Source organism: the organism of the source record quoted next, unplaced genomic scaffold (genome assembly GCF_019419815.1).
Source record: "Pyrus x bretschneideri cultivar Hongxiangsu unplaced genomic scaffold, Pyrus_bretschneideri_v1 Contig8, whole genome shotgun sequence".
In the NCBI taxonomy this organism is placed as follows: domain Eukaryota; kingdom Viridiplantae; phylum Streptophyta; class Magnoliopsida; order Rosales; family Rosaceae; genus Pyrus; species Pyrus x bretschneideri.
The window spans coordinates 8,558,499-8,579,431 of record NW_025999820.1 but is presented as its reverse complement, the minus strand read 5'-3'; the positions used below and the strand labels follow the sequence as shown (position 1 = coordinate 8,579,431).

The 20,933-nt window shown below is 36.4% G+C and overlaps 3 protein-coding genes across 7 annotated transcripts; all 3 read right to left on the bottom strand.

Annotated features, from left to right (window-relative positions):
• Positions 1-532: 532 nt before the first annotated feature.
• Positions 533-1,861, bottom strand: LOC125473020 (aspartic proteinase nepenthesin-1-like). The gene has a single exon (XM_048575235.1). The coding sequence runs from the start codon at positions 1,859-1,861 to the stop codon at positions 533-535; it is 1,329 nt and encodes a 442-aa protein (XP_048431192.1).
• A 3,247-nt stretch (positions 1,862-5,108) lies between these two features.
• Positions 5,109-9,938, bottom strand: LOC103967797 (MLO-like protein 4). Its single transcript, XM_009381107.3, has 14 exons — positions 9,566-9,938; positions 9,236-9,293; positions 8,902-9,131; positions 8,515-8,631; positions 8,354-8,414; positions 8,123-8,229; positions 7,657-7,731; positions 7,237-7,322; positions 7,033-7,082; positions 6,820-6,860; positions 6,537-6,707; positions 6,407-6,442; positions 6,186-6,253; positions 5,109-6,050 (listed from the first exon to the last, which is right to left on the bottom strand). Exons 1-14 carry the CDS (start codon positions 9,683-9,685, stop codon positions 5,615-5,617), a joined length of 1,656 nt encoding a protein of 551 aa, XP_009379382.1. The 5' UTR covers positions 9,686-9,938; the 3' UTR covers positions 5,109-5,614.
• Positions 9,939-15,327: 5,389 nt separating this feature from the next.
• Positions 15,328-20,896, bottom strand: LOC103967803 (thiosulfate sulfurtransferase 18). Of its 5 annotated transcripts, XM_009381115.3 has the most exons (11): positions 20,755-20,896; positions 20,479-20,629; positions 19,834-20,061; positions 19,269-19,670; positions 18,697-18,794; positions 18,509-18,570; positions 17,917-18,177; positions 16,746-16,826; positions 16,370-16,559; positions 16,207-16,286; positions 16,060-16,121 (listed from the first exon to the last, which is right to left on the bottom strand). In XM_009381115.3, the coding sequence occupies exons 2-6, from the start codon at positions 20,597-20,599 to the stop codon at positions 18,541-18,543; spliced, it is 879 nt and encodes a 292-aa protein (XP_009379390.1). In that variant the 5' UTR covers positions 20,600-20,629; positions 20,755-20,896; the 3' UTR covers positions 16,060-16,121; positions 16,207-16,286; positions 16,370-16,559; positions 16,746-16,826; positions 17,917-18,177; positions 18,509-18,540. The 5 variants fall into 5 exon arrangements, with proteins under 5 accessions (XP_048431383.1, XP_048431384.1, XP_048431382.1 ...); XM_009381117.3 differs by lacking the exon at positions 16,060-16,121 and having other exon boundaries at positions 16,205-16,286; positions 18,517-18,570; XM_048575426.1 differs by lacking the exons at positions 16,370-16,559; positions 18,509-18,570; positions 18,697-18,794; ... (2 more) ...; positions 20,479-20,629; positions 20,755-20,896 and adding exons at positions 15,328-15,651; positions 15,888-15,941 and having other exon boundaries at positions 16,051-16,121.
• Between the last annotated feature and the right edge of the window lie 37 nt (positions 20,897-20,933).

Genomic DNA, 20,933 nt, shown 5'->3' with positions numbered 1-20,933 from the left:
CCTTTAGGGTTATTTTTCATATTATTCAATTAAATATACTTTGAGGCTTTCTCACATTCTCGGGTGCCGATTCTAGTTCTCTTATGCTTCAAGGATTATCGCTGGATACCTTCAGTTTGTCGTGCTACGTCAAAGATGCACATTATGTATGCAAGATTTAAATTTTAGATATCAAATACTTTATCGGGGCATCGATGTATGACACGAAATATGGCAACTCTTTACCGCAACATGAGTTTGCTCTCCCTTTTTTCTGTTGCAGGGATAAGGAAGGTACGAAGACCGATCGCACTGAATTGCTTTGCTTTGTTGGAGATCTTGTGTTTGTAAGCACCACTAGTCAAATAAAGGAACTGCTAGCTTCAGCTTCTTTCAGTTTGATTCTATGATAAATGTCAGAATTTAAGAATAACTAGGCAATAAACCGAACATACAAATGTCTTTAAGTGTTATTATTGTTATTATTCTGCTAGATTTTCATGATCGGCACATATACATACCAATTATTAAACCCTAATTATACTGTCAATCTTCAACAATCTTCTTCAGTAAAGTGCAACATCCTTGCACCGACGTCAAACAAAAACTTATAATTAACCTGCTGAACCGCGCCCACGATGCTTGGCAAGTTTTCACTAGTACCCAGTGACAATATCGTCATGCATAACTCACTCTTTTTTTCAACTACTGTGAAGAGTGACGGCTTATGCACCTCCATATCGCCGCCTTCGAAGTGAAGCATCACTGACGGTGCAGTGAATACTGTATGGAAGTCGTAGCAAAGGTCAAAGTCATCTCTCGCAGTTTTCGGAATTGGTTGCCATTGGTACTTGTTGTAAAAGTAGTCCACCACAGCCTGCCTCAAGATCTGGAACGCTTCGTCGACGATAAGACTGTACGGAGCCCCGGTATCAACAACCACCCCTCCTCCCCCTCGCGTGAATAAGTTCGGATCGATGGGGAGAAGCTGTCCGTTGAGGCTTATACCATTTAATCTCACGTAATAATGGTCGTCTGGACCGCCCAAAATTGGTGTGCTACGAACATTTGTGGCACCTATAATTTGTGCGTCGTCACCAAAATGTAACAATGATGGGGTGGCCTCAAATTGTGGCGCAAGGCAATAGGAAAATCTTAGAAGGGTGATTGGTTTTAGTTGTCTTATAATACTTGTGGGGTGATCCCTCCCTAACCCCATAATCCCGATTATTGGATTCGGATGATCGTCATCACGGACGCTGAAGATTATATTGTTCACTAGTCCTAACCCAAACGCCAATGGGACATCTTGTTGCCCTTGCTCGGATAAGAATGTAAATTTCTCGAATCCGACCAAACCCTCAGTGGTAGTACGGTCAGCATACTCTAAAAGATAGGAACAGCCACGGCCGCGAGGGCTGAGGAATGGAGGAACACAAAGCGGGTGATTATAAGGCAGGACTCTTGACGAGGATGATTTCCTGAGGTCGAAGCCTGGCAATGGCGTGACGATACACTTTCTGCATTCTGCAGACTGAACCCAGGTAAAAGCACTACCGGTGTCGATTGCCAGGTTGGTTACCTGTGGAGGTGTGCCGATGGTGATCACTGTGTAAAAGAAGTCACTGAATGCATGTCTAACGTAAGATCTTATGGTGTTTGGGACCAGTACTGGTGATGATGAATTAGGGTTCGTGATCGGTTGAAATCGATGGGCTTTCGAGATTTGGATTAGTTTTTGGTGTTTTTCAACTAAGGTGAGGTTTGGTGAAAGGGTGGTGAACATCTTGATGCTGAAACCTTGTGCCTTGCCTCCCATGCTTGCTGCAAACATGAGGAAGGCTACTAGAACAAGAGAGAAAATTAGAATGTTATGAGACATTTTTCTCATGAGGCTCATGGTTTTGGCTGATCTGATGATATCTATTGTATTGTGATTTAAAGTGTGGACTCCAGAGTGCTATTTATAATATGAAAAACTAGTATTTGCCTATACATTTTGTGTGAATGAACACATATTTTTAGAAAATGAGGAGAGATGGAGAGGGAGAGAACCTGAGGGGAGTGGGAGGTTTTTGTTTTTGGTTTTTTTTTTTTTTTTAAATATTGGAGGTATTTTAACATTACTTATAGGTGAAGTTTCAATAAAACACAGTAAAATTTGGCCCTATGAAATTACATTATTGTCCATTATTTTTTTTGTGTGATAGAAAACTAATTTGTCTTTTCATCATTTTTTGGTTGACAAAAAGGATTTTATTAATTAGTAAAGATGTGATAAAATTGTTGTTCGGAAGTATGATTTTCACTCTTTTATTCTTTTCACTCTCCTGTTTGTTTTTAGGGGCTTTTAGATCCAGGTCCAAAAATGTAGAGTGTTTTTAGGAGGGAGTCCAGTTATCTAATTATATGTTTTTATTTCTTTTGACTCATTTTATATTTTCTAAAAATATTAAAAATCAATTAAAATCTTCTAATATCATGCATTTTCCAACTCCAAAAGAATATATTTAATATCTTATAACAAAAAAACTAATATACTAACATAAATTTTAAAAACATTCTACCCAAACTCAAGTAACAAATATATGAACGTAAATAATAACTATACGTGAGATATGAAACCTAATTAAAAGGTAGAAAAATATAACATACCTACAAGCAAGACACATTAATCTGTGACATTTTGATTATAAAAAAAGAATCTGTCATATAAGTAGATAAATATAATTAACCTGTTATATAGGTTGATTATAATGTCACATCCCGGCCCTGGTGGGACCACTTCCCGGGCCCGCTCCACCACCGTAGCACGATATTGTCCGCTTTGGGCTTACCATTCCCTCACGGTTTTGTTTTTGGGAATTCACGAGCAACTTCCCAGAGGGTCACCCATCCTGGGAGTGCTCTAGCCCCCTTCTCGCTTAACTTCGGAGTTCCTACGGAATCCGAAGCCAGTGAGCTCCCAAAAGGCCTCGTGCTAGGTAGGGATGAGAATATACATTTAAGGATCACTCCCCTGGGCGATGTGGGATGTCACAATCCACCCCCCTTAGGGGCCCGACGTCCTCGTCGGCACACACGTGGCCAGGGATAGGCTCTGATACCAAACTGACACACCCCGACCCAGAAAGTCCACTTGGACCCTGAATCGAGCTGTGTTGGCCCGGGTGGCACCACTTCCCGGGCCCGCTCCACCACCGTAGCACGATATTGTCCGCTTTGGGCCCCGACCACGCCCTTACGGTTTTGTTTCTGGGAACTCACACGAGAACTTCCCAGAGGGTCACCCATCCTGGGAGTGCTCTAGCCCCCTTCTCGCTTAACTTCGGAGTTCCTACGGAATCCGAAGCCAGTGAGCTCCCAAAAGGCCTCGTGCTAGGTAGGGATGGGAATATACATTTAAGGATCACTCCCCTGGGCGATGTGGGATGTCACAATCCACCCCCCTTAGGGGCCCGACGTCCTCGTCGGCACACACGCGGCCAGGGATAGGCTCTGATACCAATTTGTCACATCCCGGCCCGGGTGGGACCACTTCCCGAGCCCGCTCCACCACCGTAGCACGATATTGTCCGCTTTGGGCTTACCATTCCCTCACGGTTTTGTTTTTGGGAACTCACGAGCAACTTCCCAGAGGGTCACCCATCCTGGGAGTGCTCTAGCCCCCTTCTCGCTTAACTTCGGAGTTCCTACGGAATCCGAAGCCAGTGAGCTCCCAAAAGGCCTCGTGCTAGGTAGGGATGGGAATATACATTTGAGGATCACTCCCCTGGGCGATGTGGGATGTCACATATAAAAATTAAAAATTAAATCTATAAATGGGGTTTAAAATAGGAGGAAGAATGAGAAATAACAAAAAGATAAATAAAAAGAAATAAGCAAAGAGATAATTGGGAAGAAATTTTGTTTTTGTAATAAATCTTATCATTCAACGTATAACTATTGATAATTAAACAATTAAATATAACAAATTGGACTTATTTTAATAAACTGAAATATTCTTACCATCGGCTCAAAAAAATGGACTTATATCAAGTTTTCCCTTGTTTTTTTGTTTTTAACTCAACGATAAATCAATGGAAAAAAAAAAACAAATACAAAATGCACAAGAAACGGGAGAAATTTTTAATTGTGACGGGAACACGAGTGGTACATCACGTGTTTTATATAAGTAGTGGAAAATTTTATTTTTTAAGTTATTAATATTTTAACACACATATTATACCATTTGTATACTGACATGTGGTTTACCATCTCGTGTGCCAATCACACTAAAAAATCTCTCAAGAAACGGATCTTCGAAATGATATGTGTAGTGGCGTTAGGTGTAACCATTTCTGCCAGTGGAAGAAGTTGCACGTGAACATATACATTCTAAGACATTGAGATGTGACACACTGAGAGATTGCAATTTTAGGGTTACCGTATATGTGGTTCTTATCACCAATTTAGTGGAGAAATTAAATTAAATTTACAAAAGTGATGATATTTTGACAACAAATGTGTGAGTTACTAAATTAAACTTTGGGATGCACTTTGTAGCCTTTGTTCATACACGAAATTAGAACATATATGAATTAAAGGTTTTCATATTAGCATGGCCAGCTGCAAAGAAGAAAGTGGAGGTAGATATGCTTCCAAAAGTATATAGTTTGGGACTCGATTAATATTACAGATTCTAATTAGAAGATGGTTTCTTGTCGATTTTCAATTACCATATGAAGATTGGTGTAACTTGTAAGTTATTGAATCAGGATAATGCTAAAGAAACTATATTTGTAGACTAAATGATGTGTAAATAGTATGAATGAACACATTTATCAACACTTAATTACCAATCCAATCATCAATTTTCATGTCATTTAATTTACAAAATTTTGTTTACAAATTTAATCTTCCTAACATTATCCTATTGAACCGTGACAACTATGATTGACATTTGAATATAGCAGATTTGTTAATCACAACTGGGCGAACAACAAAGCATGCACGCCCTAAGGCGCAGCTAGGCATCAGTCTTTTTCTTCGGGATGAGCAGTTGCGGATCTTCTTCTCGGTTACAACATGCAGATTCTCTGTAGTGCATTATCATATGAAGAAAAAATTCACACATAACAATGTATTACTAGACGTAAACGCCACATGATGTAAAGATGCATCTTTAATCATGATATTAAAGAAAGTTAGAAACTCAAAGAGCGGAAAAATATTTGAACCATATTATTGTTAGCCTATTGTGAAACTAAACCACACCCTCCCCTTTACAGATAATATAGTTTGTTAAAAAAAAAAAAATTAGAAAAACATGTACTAGTCGAAGTAGCAAAGGCATTGTAGTCACTAGGAAGGCCATTGAGGGTATGTGCTACAATATCGAGGTCATCAAGTGAATCACCAGCTGCAGCAAGGGCATCAGAGGTCTGCTTAACAAGCTGAAGATAGCCAGACACGGATAGGGCTCCTTTCTTCAAATTTTGAAGCTTAGCTTTGAGCTGCAGCAAGTGGGATCTACTAATACCACTGCTTCAGAGAGGCGCAGTGGTTGAAACATTTGGACGCTAAATGATTAATTAATGTATCAAAGTGTATGCAAGTAGTCTACATCCCTAGTGATACTCCAAAAAAGAAAAGCTTATGGCGGAAGGAGAGCCAATTCATCTTTTATGTTACTATGATCATCGTGATGGTAATCACCCTCGTTGTCATCGCTATAACTGTCGTAAACCGGACCAACAGAGAGCGGAGTTTCTAACTTCTCATCGCCGCCCTGCAGATGTCGGAAAGATGTATTCTGTTTCTTGAAGGAACTTCTCTCCGAAGAGTTTGAGGCAGAACTTTCGAGTTTGCGAGTTTCATCCACAATAGAATCGGATGATGTTGATGTCTTCAACAAGTGTGTAGTAGCAGTGGATGAAGTACTTTGTCTGGCCTTCACTCTCCTTGTCCATCCATGTAGCGAATTTCTTACATTTTCAGATACTACAGATTTCTTGAACCTTGAACCCATCTGTGTGATGATAACATAGAGTGGGAATGTTATAAAGCTACACCAGAACTGCGTGACAACCCTGCGGTGAGTGATCGATAAGTAATCAGCATTTATATCTACGATATCGAACCACATTGGCACAATTTGCAGACAATGAACTAGACCCGAAACACATCAGTTGCAATGGAAAGAGCGAAAAATGTACATTACATACCCAAATGTCAAGCGAATCACAAGGAAAGTACGGTTGTCCATGAAACACGAAGGTTCCTTAATTTCCCACTGGAAACAAAACATTTGAATCAGCGATTCAGCATCACAAGGAACTAAGATAAGGAAGCTTTGAACTTTTTTATTTCAGAGGCCCGTGTAAGATGAAAACTAAAAACTAAAATGGTTATCAAATGGGCCCTTAACAAGTCATTACATTCATACCAGGGACCAGATGAAAGTTGCCATCTCGAGGGCATTCTGAAAAACAAATGCCGGTAAAATATTAGGATGGTGGGAATTAAACGTCATTAATTTTAAGAATTGAAATGGATGCAAGTGATCTAGTACTCACCTGGAAGGATATCAATTGTATTGCACGTAAAAGAAGCCAGGGCTTCTTCAACCAGAAGAGCTCATCTCTTAGTTTAAACTGATGATTTTCCATATACGGACTTTCTTCCATGATTTCGACAGCCAGCTTTACCACTATTCGGTGCAGTTTTGTACCAATAAGCAGGATCAACTGATGTGGGAGTCATGAAAGAAGGGAAACAAAAAGAGAAATTATGCAGTGTTACTTCGAAAAATGTTGAACTTTAGAGAAGCTCCAGGAAATTTGAACATCAGTGACTTACAATGGCTGGAAGGAAGGAAAGCCAAAAGTAAAGGTTGCTTCCTGAATGTCAGTAACAAAGTTAAAGCGCGTGGTAAGATTAGCTTGACAGCTAAAATGTATCAATTTTTTTCCAGGAATTTTAACTGCATAAATTTTAACTTGGGTGACAATTGTTGTCCTTTGAGACCGTAGTTAAGCATTGGTATAAGCTTTTCGAGACAAAGAAAATTACCATGAAAATCTAGAACAGCACAACAGATGGTGTAAATCCAAAGAGGCAAACTGCAAAATAAGTGCAAAAAATGTAATTACGTTCACCAGAATCTATGTTGAGATGAATAAATTACTAAATTCGTCACAGAAATAAACTTTTACAAGAAAAAAAAAAAAAAAAAAAAACCAGTTTCTGAAGAAGAGTAATAAGTAAAAAGTTTACCTGATACCAACAATATCCCGAAATTCTTCCTCCATGCTGCGAATCATATAATTATGGAAATCATACGACAAGGGAAGTTGATGAGTCTACATGAAGGAGGTGAAACACAGCAGAGTCAGCAATGCAAAGCTAGTCCTGTGATCTTTACTTGCACATTCTTTTGCACTCTGAACGACTCAATATGTAATTAAAAAAAATAGAGAACATAAAGCAAGCTATAATACCGTGGATATGACTTATTTTCCATAAATGTAACAGTCGTAAAAAGAAACTAATATTCCAGATGCCATGGCAAAGCCAACTTTTCTACTATAGCCGGACTCACCGTGTGAAAAAGCATGCAGATATGAATATGAATTATACAAGTACCGTAAATGCTCAAGAAAGACAAAAAAACATTGAGACTAGAAAAGAACGTACAGTGATGAAGCCGAAGCGCAAAGCCATGTAAGAAGACCGGTTTATAGAACTCCAGAACTGGCGGCTGAAACAAAGCTGCAAGTTGGGTTGAACAAAGTTGATGGTAAATAAAATCATAACAGCAGATAAAGCGACTCTGCGAGACAAAAGTTCAGGAAACTGCCGTTAACATAGCACAAGCATACATTGCAAATAGCCAAATAGAATATCATTGATTGAAATTGATTGTCCTACGTGTAAATGAACGACGAGGTAAGTTTTAAGCAATGTTGTAGCATCTGTAGAGATAGTGATAATGCCCAAATGCGTGCAAATGTGGGGGCCGAGACCTCAAGTTAAAATTTAAAGATACATTTCTCAGTCAAGATGATGAAACAGAATTACCATCCAGCATATAAATAACAAAAAGGTGATAAATTTCGAGTGTACTGATATATCTGAATAAGAAATTAGGATGTGAGAATACCAGCCAAACAAGAACTCTGTGCTGGCTCCATGGATGTGATGCATGGTGAAAAATGAAAGTAGACAATCTCCTCATTCTTTGAATACCTGGTCTACCTTCTGCGGTATCTGGATAAAGGAAGCAAAAATAATAGGGCATGCATGACATCTACAATTTGTAAAGCATATCCAAAGTTACGTCTGGTAAACAACAGATGGACAACTCTGGAAATCAATACAAACAGTTTTTCACCTTCTAAGGTCTGACTTGCTATAGCTTTGGCTTCATTTTCCCATACTCTCCAGCTGTAAATCTGCAGAAGATTAGGAAAATGCGCTTAGTTTTTCTGTAATTAGGACGGCACGGCCCCAGGGACCATTAGAGAAGTTTGATCGATGATATGATATAGTTACCTTAATCATGGCCAGGACAATGGCTACGAAGCTGTAAAAAACATGGGTGATGCCGAGCACAAACATCAAACGGTGAAGCTGTTCAAGACTTTGTTGAGAAGCAAAGGATTCATGACCCTAGCAACCATATAACAAGATATGAAACAAGAAACTTTTATTTGACTGAGTACCATGTGACAAGAAACTTTTCAACTAACAACCAAGCGAATGTTGTCACATGTGAAAGAACCATAAACTCTGTCATCAAGATTTTTCCAAATGATCAACACGCAGACTCAGAACAAGTGATTGCTGAGATTCGCGTGGGAGAATATATACAGGCTTAAAGTATTTCCGACTACAATTGCATTAAAAGGAATTCATTATGCCATGAGCAAGTGAAATTACCTCAGGACAATAGCCCTGTTGAGAACCAGCCTTCACCTGTACACTGGAGACTGAACTATTCAAATTGCCTGAACTCGGAACAAGAACATGTTCAACAGCATTCACAAATTCACTCTCTGATGCACATGGAAAGAACCGGCTGCTCATAACCGACGATTTAACGCAAATCTTGGCCACAATAATAATGAAGTGACTCATCAACAATGACATAACCCCAAAAAGCATGAGCTCTGCTTCAACAACATTGACAGGCAAAAGGATGAGTTGAAATCATCCGAACCAAGATTAATACAAATTGAATGAAGAACAAAAAACCGATTCCTAAAATTATTACCTTCTTTAATCTTCTGCAGAGCAGCAATTAGAGACTTCCTTTTAGTCTTATCCAACCACTGTCACAAAGTAGGGGAATAATATAAGACTCTGAGATAATACGATATTCTAAACTACTCTAATCTACATCATCGAGGATCAAAATTGATGAAACGGGGCGGACACACCTGAAGTTTTTCTTGAAATAAGGACAATATAATCTACAGATTGAACTTAGATAAAAGGGGTGTGACTAATTGGCTAAACTCGCTAAGAAGAGGCACACGATTAAGGGAAAGGTAAACAAACACCAAAACAAAGACAAACATTGAAGATTTAAGATCAAAATTACCTTTCCAACCCGTTCCAAAGAGCCATTGAAGAAGAACCCAAGAACAACCATGACACAAGTCACACAAGCAACTGTCCACGTTGGGGTTTCAGCCAAGGATCTTCCTTCCCTCTCCTCCATTTTTTACCAAACCCAAAAGCAGAAAAACCCAGAAGAACAACTTCTGCTTTTTTCAAAAGCTATCTGCTTCCGCTTGTCTGATGAACCAGAACATTCAACATTAAAAATGGTACGACTGGTTGTTACATGGGTTGATTTCAGGCCATTAATGGGCTCCGATTAGGTGGTGGGTTGCTGGGTTTGTGGGGTTTCCATGCCCAAAATGAGAAGTGCACCAGCAGAAAATTTAAGGAAACATGCATGGATTATTGTCACGAAATTATTCACTGACCCACTTTCAGTATGGTAGGCGGCCACAGAAATGGGCCCCACTAGCTGACACTAGCAGTTTGCATGTTTTGAAGTTGTCCTTTGAGCACAGCATCTCTGGGGCTTTGAGCGTGTCTCTGTCTTCCATGCTGACCGTTTCATATGATACTGTTTAGTCAGCATTAGTTGGCATGTCACATTAAATGCAAGTGGTCATTTACTACAATAGTGCGTAGATTTTAATTTCGTAAGTGGTTAATTTAACAAAACCTATTATTTGGCAAAAAAAAAAAAAAAAAAAAAAGCATGTCACATTGATTAAGAAAATTAATAAAGGATATAGTCATGGCAAATTTAGGATCGTATTCTTTTGGTGCATTTTTCTACCCATATATATATATATATATATATATTTTAATTAAAATAAAGTTAATTAATTGAAAAATTAATCATAGTTGGTGTATAGGATATCTGGCAGTCTAAGGCATGATAAATGCACTTCATTTTTCTAGAGATTGCATGTTGAATATTGAATCTTGTAAGCGTCACTTCTTTGATTCTAAATTGGTTTTGGGTTGAATGTTTATATTTTAATATGGTGTCATAGGAGATTATTCATGTCACAAGCAGTCTTACGTGCTTCCTTGTTAAGACAAGTCCACATGTGAGGAGGAGCGGAAAGTTGTGACATATAAGATGACGTGTTAAGATTATTCTATGCTAAATAATGAAAGTTTGGCGTGATAGTCTAGAAATAACAGGCACATCTCTACACATTAGTTTTGAATTGAATGCCAACCTTACAAGAACAATGTTATTTGAACACATAAAACTAACACGCTTACTGAGACACCCACTTTTATTAGAATTTAGAGTGGCAACTAATTTGTTAATTTTGGGTGTGTAAATAATGAGTTGCCGACCACCTAACTATAATAACTGTGGTATATCTAGTATCTGCCATGGTTGTTGAGAAGATTATAACAATCAATATTGTATGGGAAGCGATTTCATGGATCTTATATAATATAAGAGAAATGTTAAGAAAACTCTCTCAAAGTTTGACTCTCTGCCCCTTATGTTTATGACATGGGTCATTTTGGTTCTGGTCCCTAGTCAACTCAATTGTTAGATTGAAATCTTATTGTTTTTTATTTTTTGATCAAAATCCTTTGACTTTGTACACTTCAGCATTCTAATATTACTATATTTCCATGTCATCTTTTTGAAATCTTAAATAAAAAACTGTAATTTAAAATATTGATTGAAGTCCAATATTTAAGGGATTTAAATCCAAGAATTTATGTAATTCAAAATCCTAGTATTATGAGATTCAATCAATCGATCAAGTCTAAAAGAGATTTAAAATTTTATAAATTCAAAATTTATTGGATCATATATATATGTACAAATCTCACGAATTATGAGACTTAAAAAAAAAAATTTCTACAATAAAAATTCATGCACACTGCACATATTTTTATTGAGTAGTATTAAGGGAAATAATGTACCCATGAATTCATACATACAAAATCAATGTACCCACGAACTTAGACCAAAAATAATGTATGTACCCATAGATTAATAGCATATGGGTACATACCAAATTTACAAGAAAACTCATGTGTACATTTAAAAACTCAAGGAAAAGAATGTACATCATACCACATTGTTTTATAGACATGCATATGTGGGTACATAAAATGCAGCAACCTTAAAAACCATTTTACATAATATTCTTCAAAAACTTTGTACCCATATATTTATGTAAAACGAATTTGAACCAACCAAAACATATTATAGCAATAGATATATTAGAACGAAACATGTAGATTAAAAATGTACCCATGGATATAAGTGTAGCCAACAAGAATTGAATAATCAAGACTAATATATAATAATAAAAGGAAAAAAAAACATAAAGAACAAAAGAAGATTACTTCAGAATGGTACAATTTTCACATAGCCTTCTCACTCTACAGTCTCTGCATGTTTGAATCAACCAGATTCCTACAAATCTCACAAGCCGATAAAACCATTGATACTAATTTGTATTTTAATCACAATAAGTTTATCAACATATATGCATTGGATCAATTCAGGAATGGAGAAAAAATGGAGAAAATTGGGTTTGGGGTGTTGTAGATTCCGGATGTGCATAAGGGAAGAAGAATAATGGAGGAGTTCAAGTGGATTTTCCTTGTTCTAAACTTACTAATATAGTTTATTTTGCCTTAAATGCAGAAGATTTCATTTATGATCATTTATGATGACGTATAATATTTTAAATATTAAAATGATGACATGGATTAAATCAAAGGACCTTGATCTCACGGACCCCCTTTCAGCATAGTGGGTGGCCACAGAAATGGGCCCCACTAGCTGACACTAGCAGTTTGCATGTTTTGAAGTAGTCCTTTGACCACAGCATCTCTAGGGCTTTGAGCGTGTCTCTGCCTAGCATGTCGCATTGAATGTAAGTGATCATTTACTACCGTATGAATGAATTTAAACTTTTATGAGTGATTAATTTAACAAAATTTATTGTCTGATTAAAAAATAAATAAAAACATGTCACATTGATTAAGAAAATTAATAAAGGATATTGTCATGGCAACTTTAGGATCGTATTCTTTTGGTGCATTTTTCTACCCTTATATTTTATTTTAAATTAAAATAAAGTTAATTGATTGAAATATTAATCATAGTTGGTGTATAGGATATATGGCAGACTAAGGCATGATAAATGCACTTTATATTTTTTAGAGATTGCATGTTGAATATTGAATCTTGTAAGCGTCACTTCTCTGATTGTAAATTGGTTTTGGGTTGAATATTTATATTTTAATATAGTGTCATAGTAGAAAGCTGTAACATGTAAGATGACGTGTTAAGAGTACTCTATGTTAAGTAATAAAAGTTTGGCGTGATAGTCTGAAAATAACCCGCACATCTCGACACATTAGTTTTGAATTGAATGCCAACATTACAAGAACAATGTTATTTGAACACATAAAACTAACACGCTTGCTGAGACACTCACTTTTATTATAATTTAGAGTGGCAACTTATTTGTTAATTTTGGGTGTGTAAATAATGAGTTGCCGACCACCTAACTGTAATAACTGTGGTATGTCTAGTATCTGCCATGGTTGTTGAGAAGATTATAACAATCAATACTGTATGGGAAGCGATTTCATGGATCTTATATAATATAAGAGAAATGTTAAGAAGACTATCTCAAAGTTGGACTCTCTGCCCTGTCATTTTAGTTCCAGTCCCTAGTCAACTCAATTGTTAGATTGAAATCTTATTGTTTTTTATTTTTTGATCAAAGTCTTTTGACTTTGTACATTTCAGCATTTTAATATTACTATATTTCCATATCATCTTTTTGAAATCTTAAATAAAAAACTGTAATTTAAAATATTGATTGCAGTCCAACATTTAAGGGATTTAAATCCAAGAATTTATGTAATTCAAAATCCTAGTATTATGAGATTCAATCAATCAATCAAGTCTAAAAGAGATTTAAAATTTTATAAATTCAAAAATTTATGGGATCATATATGTACAAATCTCACGAATTATGAGACTTAAAAATAAAAACAATTTATACAATAAAAATTCATGCACACTGCACATATTTTTGTGAATTTTATTGAGTAGTATTAAGGGAAATAATGTACCTCATGAATTCATACATACAAAAGCAATGTACCCACGAACTTAGACCAAAAATAATGTATGTGGATATACATTAATAGCATATGGGTACATACCGAATTTACAAGAAAACTCATAGGTATATTTAAAAACTCAAGGAAAAGAACGTACATCATACCACATTGTTTTATAGACATGCACATGTGGGTACATAAAATGCAGCAACCTTAAAAACCATTTTACATAATATTCTCCAAAAACTTTGTACCCATATATTTATGTAAAACGAATTTGAACCAACCAAAACATATTATAGCAATAGATATATTACAACGAAACATGTAGATTAAAAATGTACCCATGGATATAAGTGTAGCCAACAAGACATTGAATAATCAAGACTAATATATAATAATAAAAGGAAAAAAAAAATATAAAGAACAAACGAAGATGACTTCAGAATGGTACAATTTTCACATAGCCTACTCACTCTACAGTCTCTGCATGTTTGAATCAACCAGATTCCGACAAATCTCACAAGCCGATAAAACCATTGATGCTAATTTGTATTTTAATCACAATAGGTTTATCAACATATATCCATTGGATCAATTCAAGAATGGAGAAAAAATGGAGAAAATTGGGTTTGGGGTGTTGTGGATTCCGGATGTGCATAAGGGAAGAAGAATAATGGAGGAGTTCAAATGGATTTTCCTTGTTTTAAACATACTCATATAGTTTATTTTGCCTTAAATGCAGAAGCGGATGAGATTTCATTTATGATGATATGTATACTAAAATGATGACATGGATTAAGTCAAAGGACCTTGATCTAAAATAGAAAAACAACAAGGTTTTAATCAATGTAATATGAAATATGGGATTGGAACCTAATTTTTCCTAATTTTTTATTATGTTGGCACGATAATTGTGCAAAAAACATGAGGTGGCGGATAGTCCATGAAAAGTCTCAATTTTGAGTCTCCTTAGCATCTCTCGTAAATAAAAGCCCAGAAACTCCTACATGTATTATAACACGTTGAGTACGTGAAAATTTTTGTCTTTCATTAGGAGAAATTTTTCAAAGTATCCGGGGTTTTCAAACGGTTATAATACGAGTGGAGGGACATGGAAACATATATTATTTCCTCCATTTGTATTATGACTTATGAAGTACGCTTTGAAAACTGGGCACTTGGAAAAATCTCTTATTGGTTAGACAGCTCAATTAAAATTGTGGGATATTGAATTCAATTACAAATGTATATCAAATAACGAAAATTTTATTATGCTCCGAGAATTCTTACTTCATTAAAACTAATTGTAGTTGGAGTCAACATAATATTTTTTTTATGATAAAGACCACGAAGTATCCCCACACCTGAAGGGTGAGATTAATCTCCACTCGAAGTTCGGCTTGCCTCCGGCCATAAAGTGCTCTTAGCTGGTTTCAAACCCCTGCCAACATAGTACCAAAAAATCTGCCAACTGAAGGTGGCAATTTGCCAATCGCACCACACCTTGTGGTTGAGTCAACAGAATGTTTGCATACTTGTGAATTCATACCTTTGGTTGAGTCAACAGAATGTTTGAATACTTGTGAATTCACTCCTTTAATCTAGTAAGGCTAAATTCAATCTAATCGTGGCCAGTTCTGATATTTTAGAGACTTTGGTGTGTTCTTTTCGAGTTTAAATAATTTAAACAAGACCGCTTGAAAAAGAGGATGAGAGTCGAACTCTTTTCAATATTTGCAATAATGTAACCAAGATTTTATTCCCCTTTCTCATACTTGGGAAGTGATACATTCTTAAATATCATCCACTATAAATATACACAGAAATTCAGATTACAGATACAGATGTTGCTTGCCATGTAAGAAACTAGAGCTCTTCTTTTGCTTTCTTCTGCTGGGCTACATCTTCTGCCTTTTTCGGTTGCACAACATCTTCTGGCTTTTTCCAGTCAGTGTCTTCCGGCTTAGTAACCGGAAAATCATGCTCGACCCAAGCGAGATAGCCTCCTCCCATGTTGCTCACATTCTTGAAACCCTATCATTTCATTGACAATGTTCTAAGAATTTGATAGAAATGAAAGAACAAAGATGAGCACAGTGAAAGGTGGGAGTATATGCACAAATAAAATCGGTTTCAAACTTCTAATAAAAGATAAACTAAAGGGACAATAAACCGTGGTTTTAATTCTGATTAAACATCTGTAATCGGTTCTATTTGTACGTATTTCAATAAAATATGCAAAAAATGGATACGGATTTGAGAATACTTACAGCAGCCAGAAGATCAGCAGTTGCATAAAGGGATCTAACACCACTTTGACAACCCTGTAAATATTATTATTTCACATTCAGAAATTTACCAGTAAATATATGCTCTTGATTCTTAGTAAAAAGCTACAAGATAACCCATGAAAGTAAACAGTAAAAAAATTACCACAACAATAAGGTCATCTTTGTTGCAAGCAGATGAAACCTCTTCCAAAAACTGGGGATTTTTCACCCTACCTGAGGTAGAAGAAAACACGAAATTGATGGTAAATAGAAATAAAAACTAGTAAAAACGCTAATAAATAACAGAAGTTACAGCCACCTTTAGGTGTATTGAACATGTAAGGAATGTTCAGAATCTTCTTTGTATCCACATGCCCTTTCTTGTACTCCTCCTCCGTCCTATTATAAATACCAATAATTAAATACCCCGTTGAAAAATTGTCACTTCGTACTACAGTCTAGTGGTATTTTTCTATACTTACTTGTAAATAAGAGATCTTAGGTTCAATTCTCGTCAAAGGCGAGTTTGTACCACATCATTACTAACCCATTGTGAGGCTAAACTCATCCCCACTCCCTTAATACCCATTGAAAAGTTTGAAACCTAGGGCTGTTTGTGATTGCTTGTGTAGAAAGCCCTTCCACTTATAAGCGCTTATACCATAAGTAATCCTGAAAAAACAATTGGAAGTACTTATAGAGAAGGCGCTCATACGACCCCAAAAACACTTCTAATTTTCTAGTTGTCAGAACGCTTTTAACTCTTTTAGAACAGTCCATAACAGGCCGTTACCCTCGTAAAGTTCCCTAATTTGAGAAAGAATAAGGAAAAACGAAATGGGAAAGAGAGCTCTTTACCTAACTTCCAAAAAACCATAGCCAGATTCGAGCAGATGTTTTGCTTCTTGAACATCAACGGTGACAACCCCCGATTCCGAGCTGCAGCATAACAGAACAACGACATAAACAAATCCAGAAAGCAACCCGGCAATCCAAAAATAACCCATATCACAATTTGCAATACAGAACTCAAGAAATTAATTTTCTGAAAATTTGGATAGAAAAAGGCCACCTTCCAATAGAACCCATGAGGAAGAACTGGTGTTATATAAGTAGCTCTGGTTTTTGTGAGATCTATTGGCTGTTTGGTTGATTTTTTGGGAAAAACCAGCTGAGGATGGAAAAGGTGGGCTGAGGAACCTTACTGCTGCTGCGGTGTTTTGTTTTTCTGTGGGAAAGACCGGAAGAGTTCCTTATAGATGGGGAGCTAAAGCTACTTGCAGTTTCAATCATGGGGCCACATAATATCGTGCCACCTAATGAGAACCCACCTTTGATGTGAAGTTCAAACAAATCCATAGCATGTGTACAATCATGGGTTATGTATGTTATGACTTTATAAGAAATTCTCTGCGAAGAACGTCCGTCGTTTCTTAAAGAGAAATTAAACTCTAAAATCTAATAGAAGATTAGTCAAATGAAATCCGGGTTTGAAAAATTGTTACAGCATTACACTTTCCTACTAGTCACATTCAAAGTGTCTAAAAACATTTTTTTTATGTTTTTAATGAGTTATTTCTGTGCATCAAACTGTGATTCGCATAAATTATTATTTTTTCTTCAAACTTGCAGTTATTTGTAATATAATTATACAATCATTCAACCAACACGTCGGAGAACCTTCAATATTTTAATGTGACTTGATTAATAATTTAATAGTATAACAATGGATTTGGACTTTGTGGAATCCATATCCATCAAAATCCACTAATCAATCTCTTGATAGGGCAAATTGCTCAAAATGCTTTTTTATTCAAGTAGATCTTGAAATTAATATTTCTAAACTCTTGGATTACATGCTTTGTATTGTATCGAAGCCGACTAACATACTAGATACCTTTACACCTAATTATTATATATATCTAAATATATAAATATATATATATCTAAATATGTAAATATATATATCTAAATATATATATATATATATATATATATATATATATTTGAGACGGATTCGTGACACCACCTGAGCTTCATGCAACACATGCGGCAGATTGCAGAGGGTCATCAAATTTGTGGTGATTCATATGAACGGATCTGCGTCGAGAGCGCAGGTTTATTCAAGTTGCATTCAAGATGTACGCTTTCACGGAAACATTAAGCAGCAGCTGTTACTGATATTTCCATGGCAGTGTAGACAAATATCATCCTTATGTCTCTTCAATCCACGCAATGGAACACATTCGAGTGGCGTTTGTATGGATGTCCACAAAAAACAGGAGCAACCCTGAGAAGAAATAACAGACACAATGTTGGATGTGACAATGGTGATGACAGAAGAAGCCTCATGGTTGCTAGAAAGTAGGAACGCGCCTTAGGCGTGGATTACAACTGAAAAGCATTTGGAAACCAAAAGGGATTGCTGTCACTTTTATAAGTCAAATGATAGAGATTTGTAAAATGATTTGGCTTTCATTTGCATCAAAATGGCCGACGCAACGGTCCAAATGCCAACAGAGTCACTCTATCAAAGGACCTCAACATGTCCAGCGAATCTCGTCCATAAAAAGGTTATTCATCCTTTTGTTGGAGTACGAGGGAAAAACTTTCAAACTAACCTTAATACCTTGGGAGTCATATTTTCCATTCGCTAATTGTATAACCAGGTTTTTCTCTTGATCTGCAAGAAGAAATAACCAAATTTTCAGTATATAATAAAAGTAACCCCACAACCTGAACAATTCGAACACTAAAAAAGAATCATCCATCAAACACTAAATAGCGAGGACGGGCCCAATTCTCTTACCTCAGCATTCGCAATTTTCTTTCTTATATCGTTCTTGCACACAGGGCAGTTTCTCCCCCATTTTTTCAGCCATGAATCCACACAGCTTGAATGAAATTCTGCAAGTAGCTCTCAAGCTGATTAACAGATATCAACAGACTTCAAATGACAAGGTGAGGAAGTAGATGTAAACAACAATTAACCTTTCGATTAAGGCCAAAGTCAATTGTCTAATATGATGATGGGCATTTCATGTCCCTAACCCTATAAAGTTATGACCAACATTAGGATTTAACAGCATGGTGATAATAGCAGCTTCTCCAAGTTCTTTCTTCTTAGACTGGACACATTTTCTAATACTTCTGATGAGAACTTGCACATGTCCACAGTACGAAAGTTCAGCACGTTACAAACCCAAGTTCTTCTACAATGTAATTTATGACCAGTTGAAAGTCTTCTGTGGTATCATCAAGATAGGAGGCAAACATCTACTATGATGTCCAAAAGTAACATTTGTGGCTTGATGGAACTGACATCGCAAATATGACGAAAATACAAGGAATATTAATGTGAGGGAACATCTTATAACTTACCATGTTGGCAGGGGAGAACTTTAAGAATTTCGGAATCTTTGTAATTCTCAAGGCAGATGGCACAAGTTTCTTCAGTGTGGCATTCATCCAAACCAGCAGAACTAAATGTGAAGCAAGGTAGAGCATCCACAATCTTGGTATCCGCACTTTTAGGAAGTTGGTTTCTTCCTTGAGAGTAGGACCAGCCCCAGTTTCTCTGAGCACAGATGGCAATCACAAGGAGACCCAATACAGTTAGAAATGAGATGAAAGATACAGCAAACACCGACCAGGCCTTTTCATTTGGTAATACGAAGATGCAGCATTCCCCTTCTTCCCCACGAGCACGTTCCTTTAGCATTTCACCAGATGCTTTGGAAACAAATACGGCACGAATTGTGACATTCTTGCTGTTTATCGTCACTGATAAAAGAGGACAGAAATCATTATAAATTATAACAGCTCAACGTAGACTCAATACAATCTTCAACAACATAAGAGGAGCCCAAAATGAAATCGAGCAACACAAATATAACAGAAGTAAACAGAAATTTCAAGGGAAATTTCAAGGGACGTGGTGACTCACTGTGAACCAATTTTTCTCTTCTATTATCGTAAACAATCACAGCACGAAATCCAGCATTTTGAGCGTGTTGCACTTTATCCTCAAAAGTACATTCACCTCTTTCTACTAAAGCAAACCTTGTTATATCAGTTTCATTTGATCGAAAACCATAGCGCAGAGGCAAGCAGGCATCCAAAGGGTCTGCTACAAGCAAAGCTCCACATATTTCAGAGCCATCGACAGCAACAGCTATCACAATATTCAGATTTCAATGATTAGTAAAAGTACTTAGTCTAAAACTAAAAGTGATCATCCAAATATAATCTTGTTCAAGGGCATTTGAATTGAACCCATTTCGAACATATTTGATTTGGGTTGAACCCATTTCGACTTTTTACGTTAAGTAAAGGGTCGTTTGATAACCATTTCAGTTTTTGGTATTTGGTTTGGTTTTGATTTTCACTTCTCATTTCTTTCCAAAAGAAAAATAAATATTCGAAACGGTTATCAATGACTCCTTAGCTTAACGAAAACCTGAAAAATTTCGAAACGTGTTCAACTAAAATCGAAAGCTGATGCTAACTGAAGAGACACAAGGAAGGAAATTCATTAGACTAGTTTTCCCACATTTTCTCAGCAACCAAACAGCAAAAGATGGAAAGTTACCATATTTGGCGGGAAGGTCGGAGATAAGAATTTCAGATGGTTGGAGAACAATGTTAGCTGAGCTAAGTTGGAGAAGCTGAAAATAAACAACCACAAAGAATCCCACTACGGCTTCCCTCATCTTCCTCTTTCTCTCTCAGCTCCAAATTACCTAAATTAAACACAAAATTAACAAAAAAATAATCAAAATTTATTGAAATTCATGAATTCAAGCAATTAGTGACTAAATAAACCGAAAATCGAAAGCAGAAATTGAAAATAAATAAAGGGGCATACCGATTCAGCGAGCTTGTAAGATTAGCGAGACTGAAAAACCCCAGAAGATGGAGAGCATAATTGCCAAGTTTCCAACTTTTCAACAGTATTTTTCTACTGTATTCGAGCTATACGCTGTCGTTTAGGGTTTGACCTAAATCGCTGCGTTTTGATCAGTAACCATTAGCCGCCAGAGTTAA

Excerpts from the sequence above, each read along its gene's own strand:
- LOC125473020 (XM_048575235.1), bottom strand. The coding sequence starts at position 1,861 with ATGTCTCATAACATTCTAATTTTCTCTCTTGTTCTAGTAGCCTTCCTC.
- LOC103967803 (XM_009381115.3), bottom strand. The coding sequence starts at position 20,599 with ATGAGGGAAGCCGTAGTGGGATTCTTTGTGGTTGTTTATTTTCAGCTT. Across the intron at positions 18,795-19,268 it reads AGTTCTCCCCTGCCAACATG|AATTTCATTCAAGCTGTGTG; the intron begins GTAAGTTATAAG and ends AGCTACTTGCAG. Across the intron at positions 18,571-18,696 it reads AGAAAATTGCGAATGCTGAG|ATCAAGAGAAAAACCTGGTT; the intron begins GTAAGAGAATTG and ends TTCTTCTTGCAG.
- LOC103967797 (XM_009381107.3), bottom strand. The coding sequence starts at position 9,685 with ATGGAGGAGAGGGAAGGAAGATCCTTGGCTGAAACCCCAACGTGGACA. Across the intron at positions 9,132-9,235 it reads TCTGCAGAAGATTAAAGAAG|AGCTCATGCTTTTTGGGGTT; the intron begins GTAATAATTTTA and ends TTGTTGAAGCAG. Across the intron at positions 7,083-7,236 it reads CGGGATATTGTTGGTATCAG|TTTGCCTCTTTGGATTTACA; the intron begins GTAAACTTTTTA and ends CTTATTTTGCAG.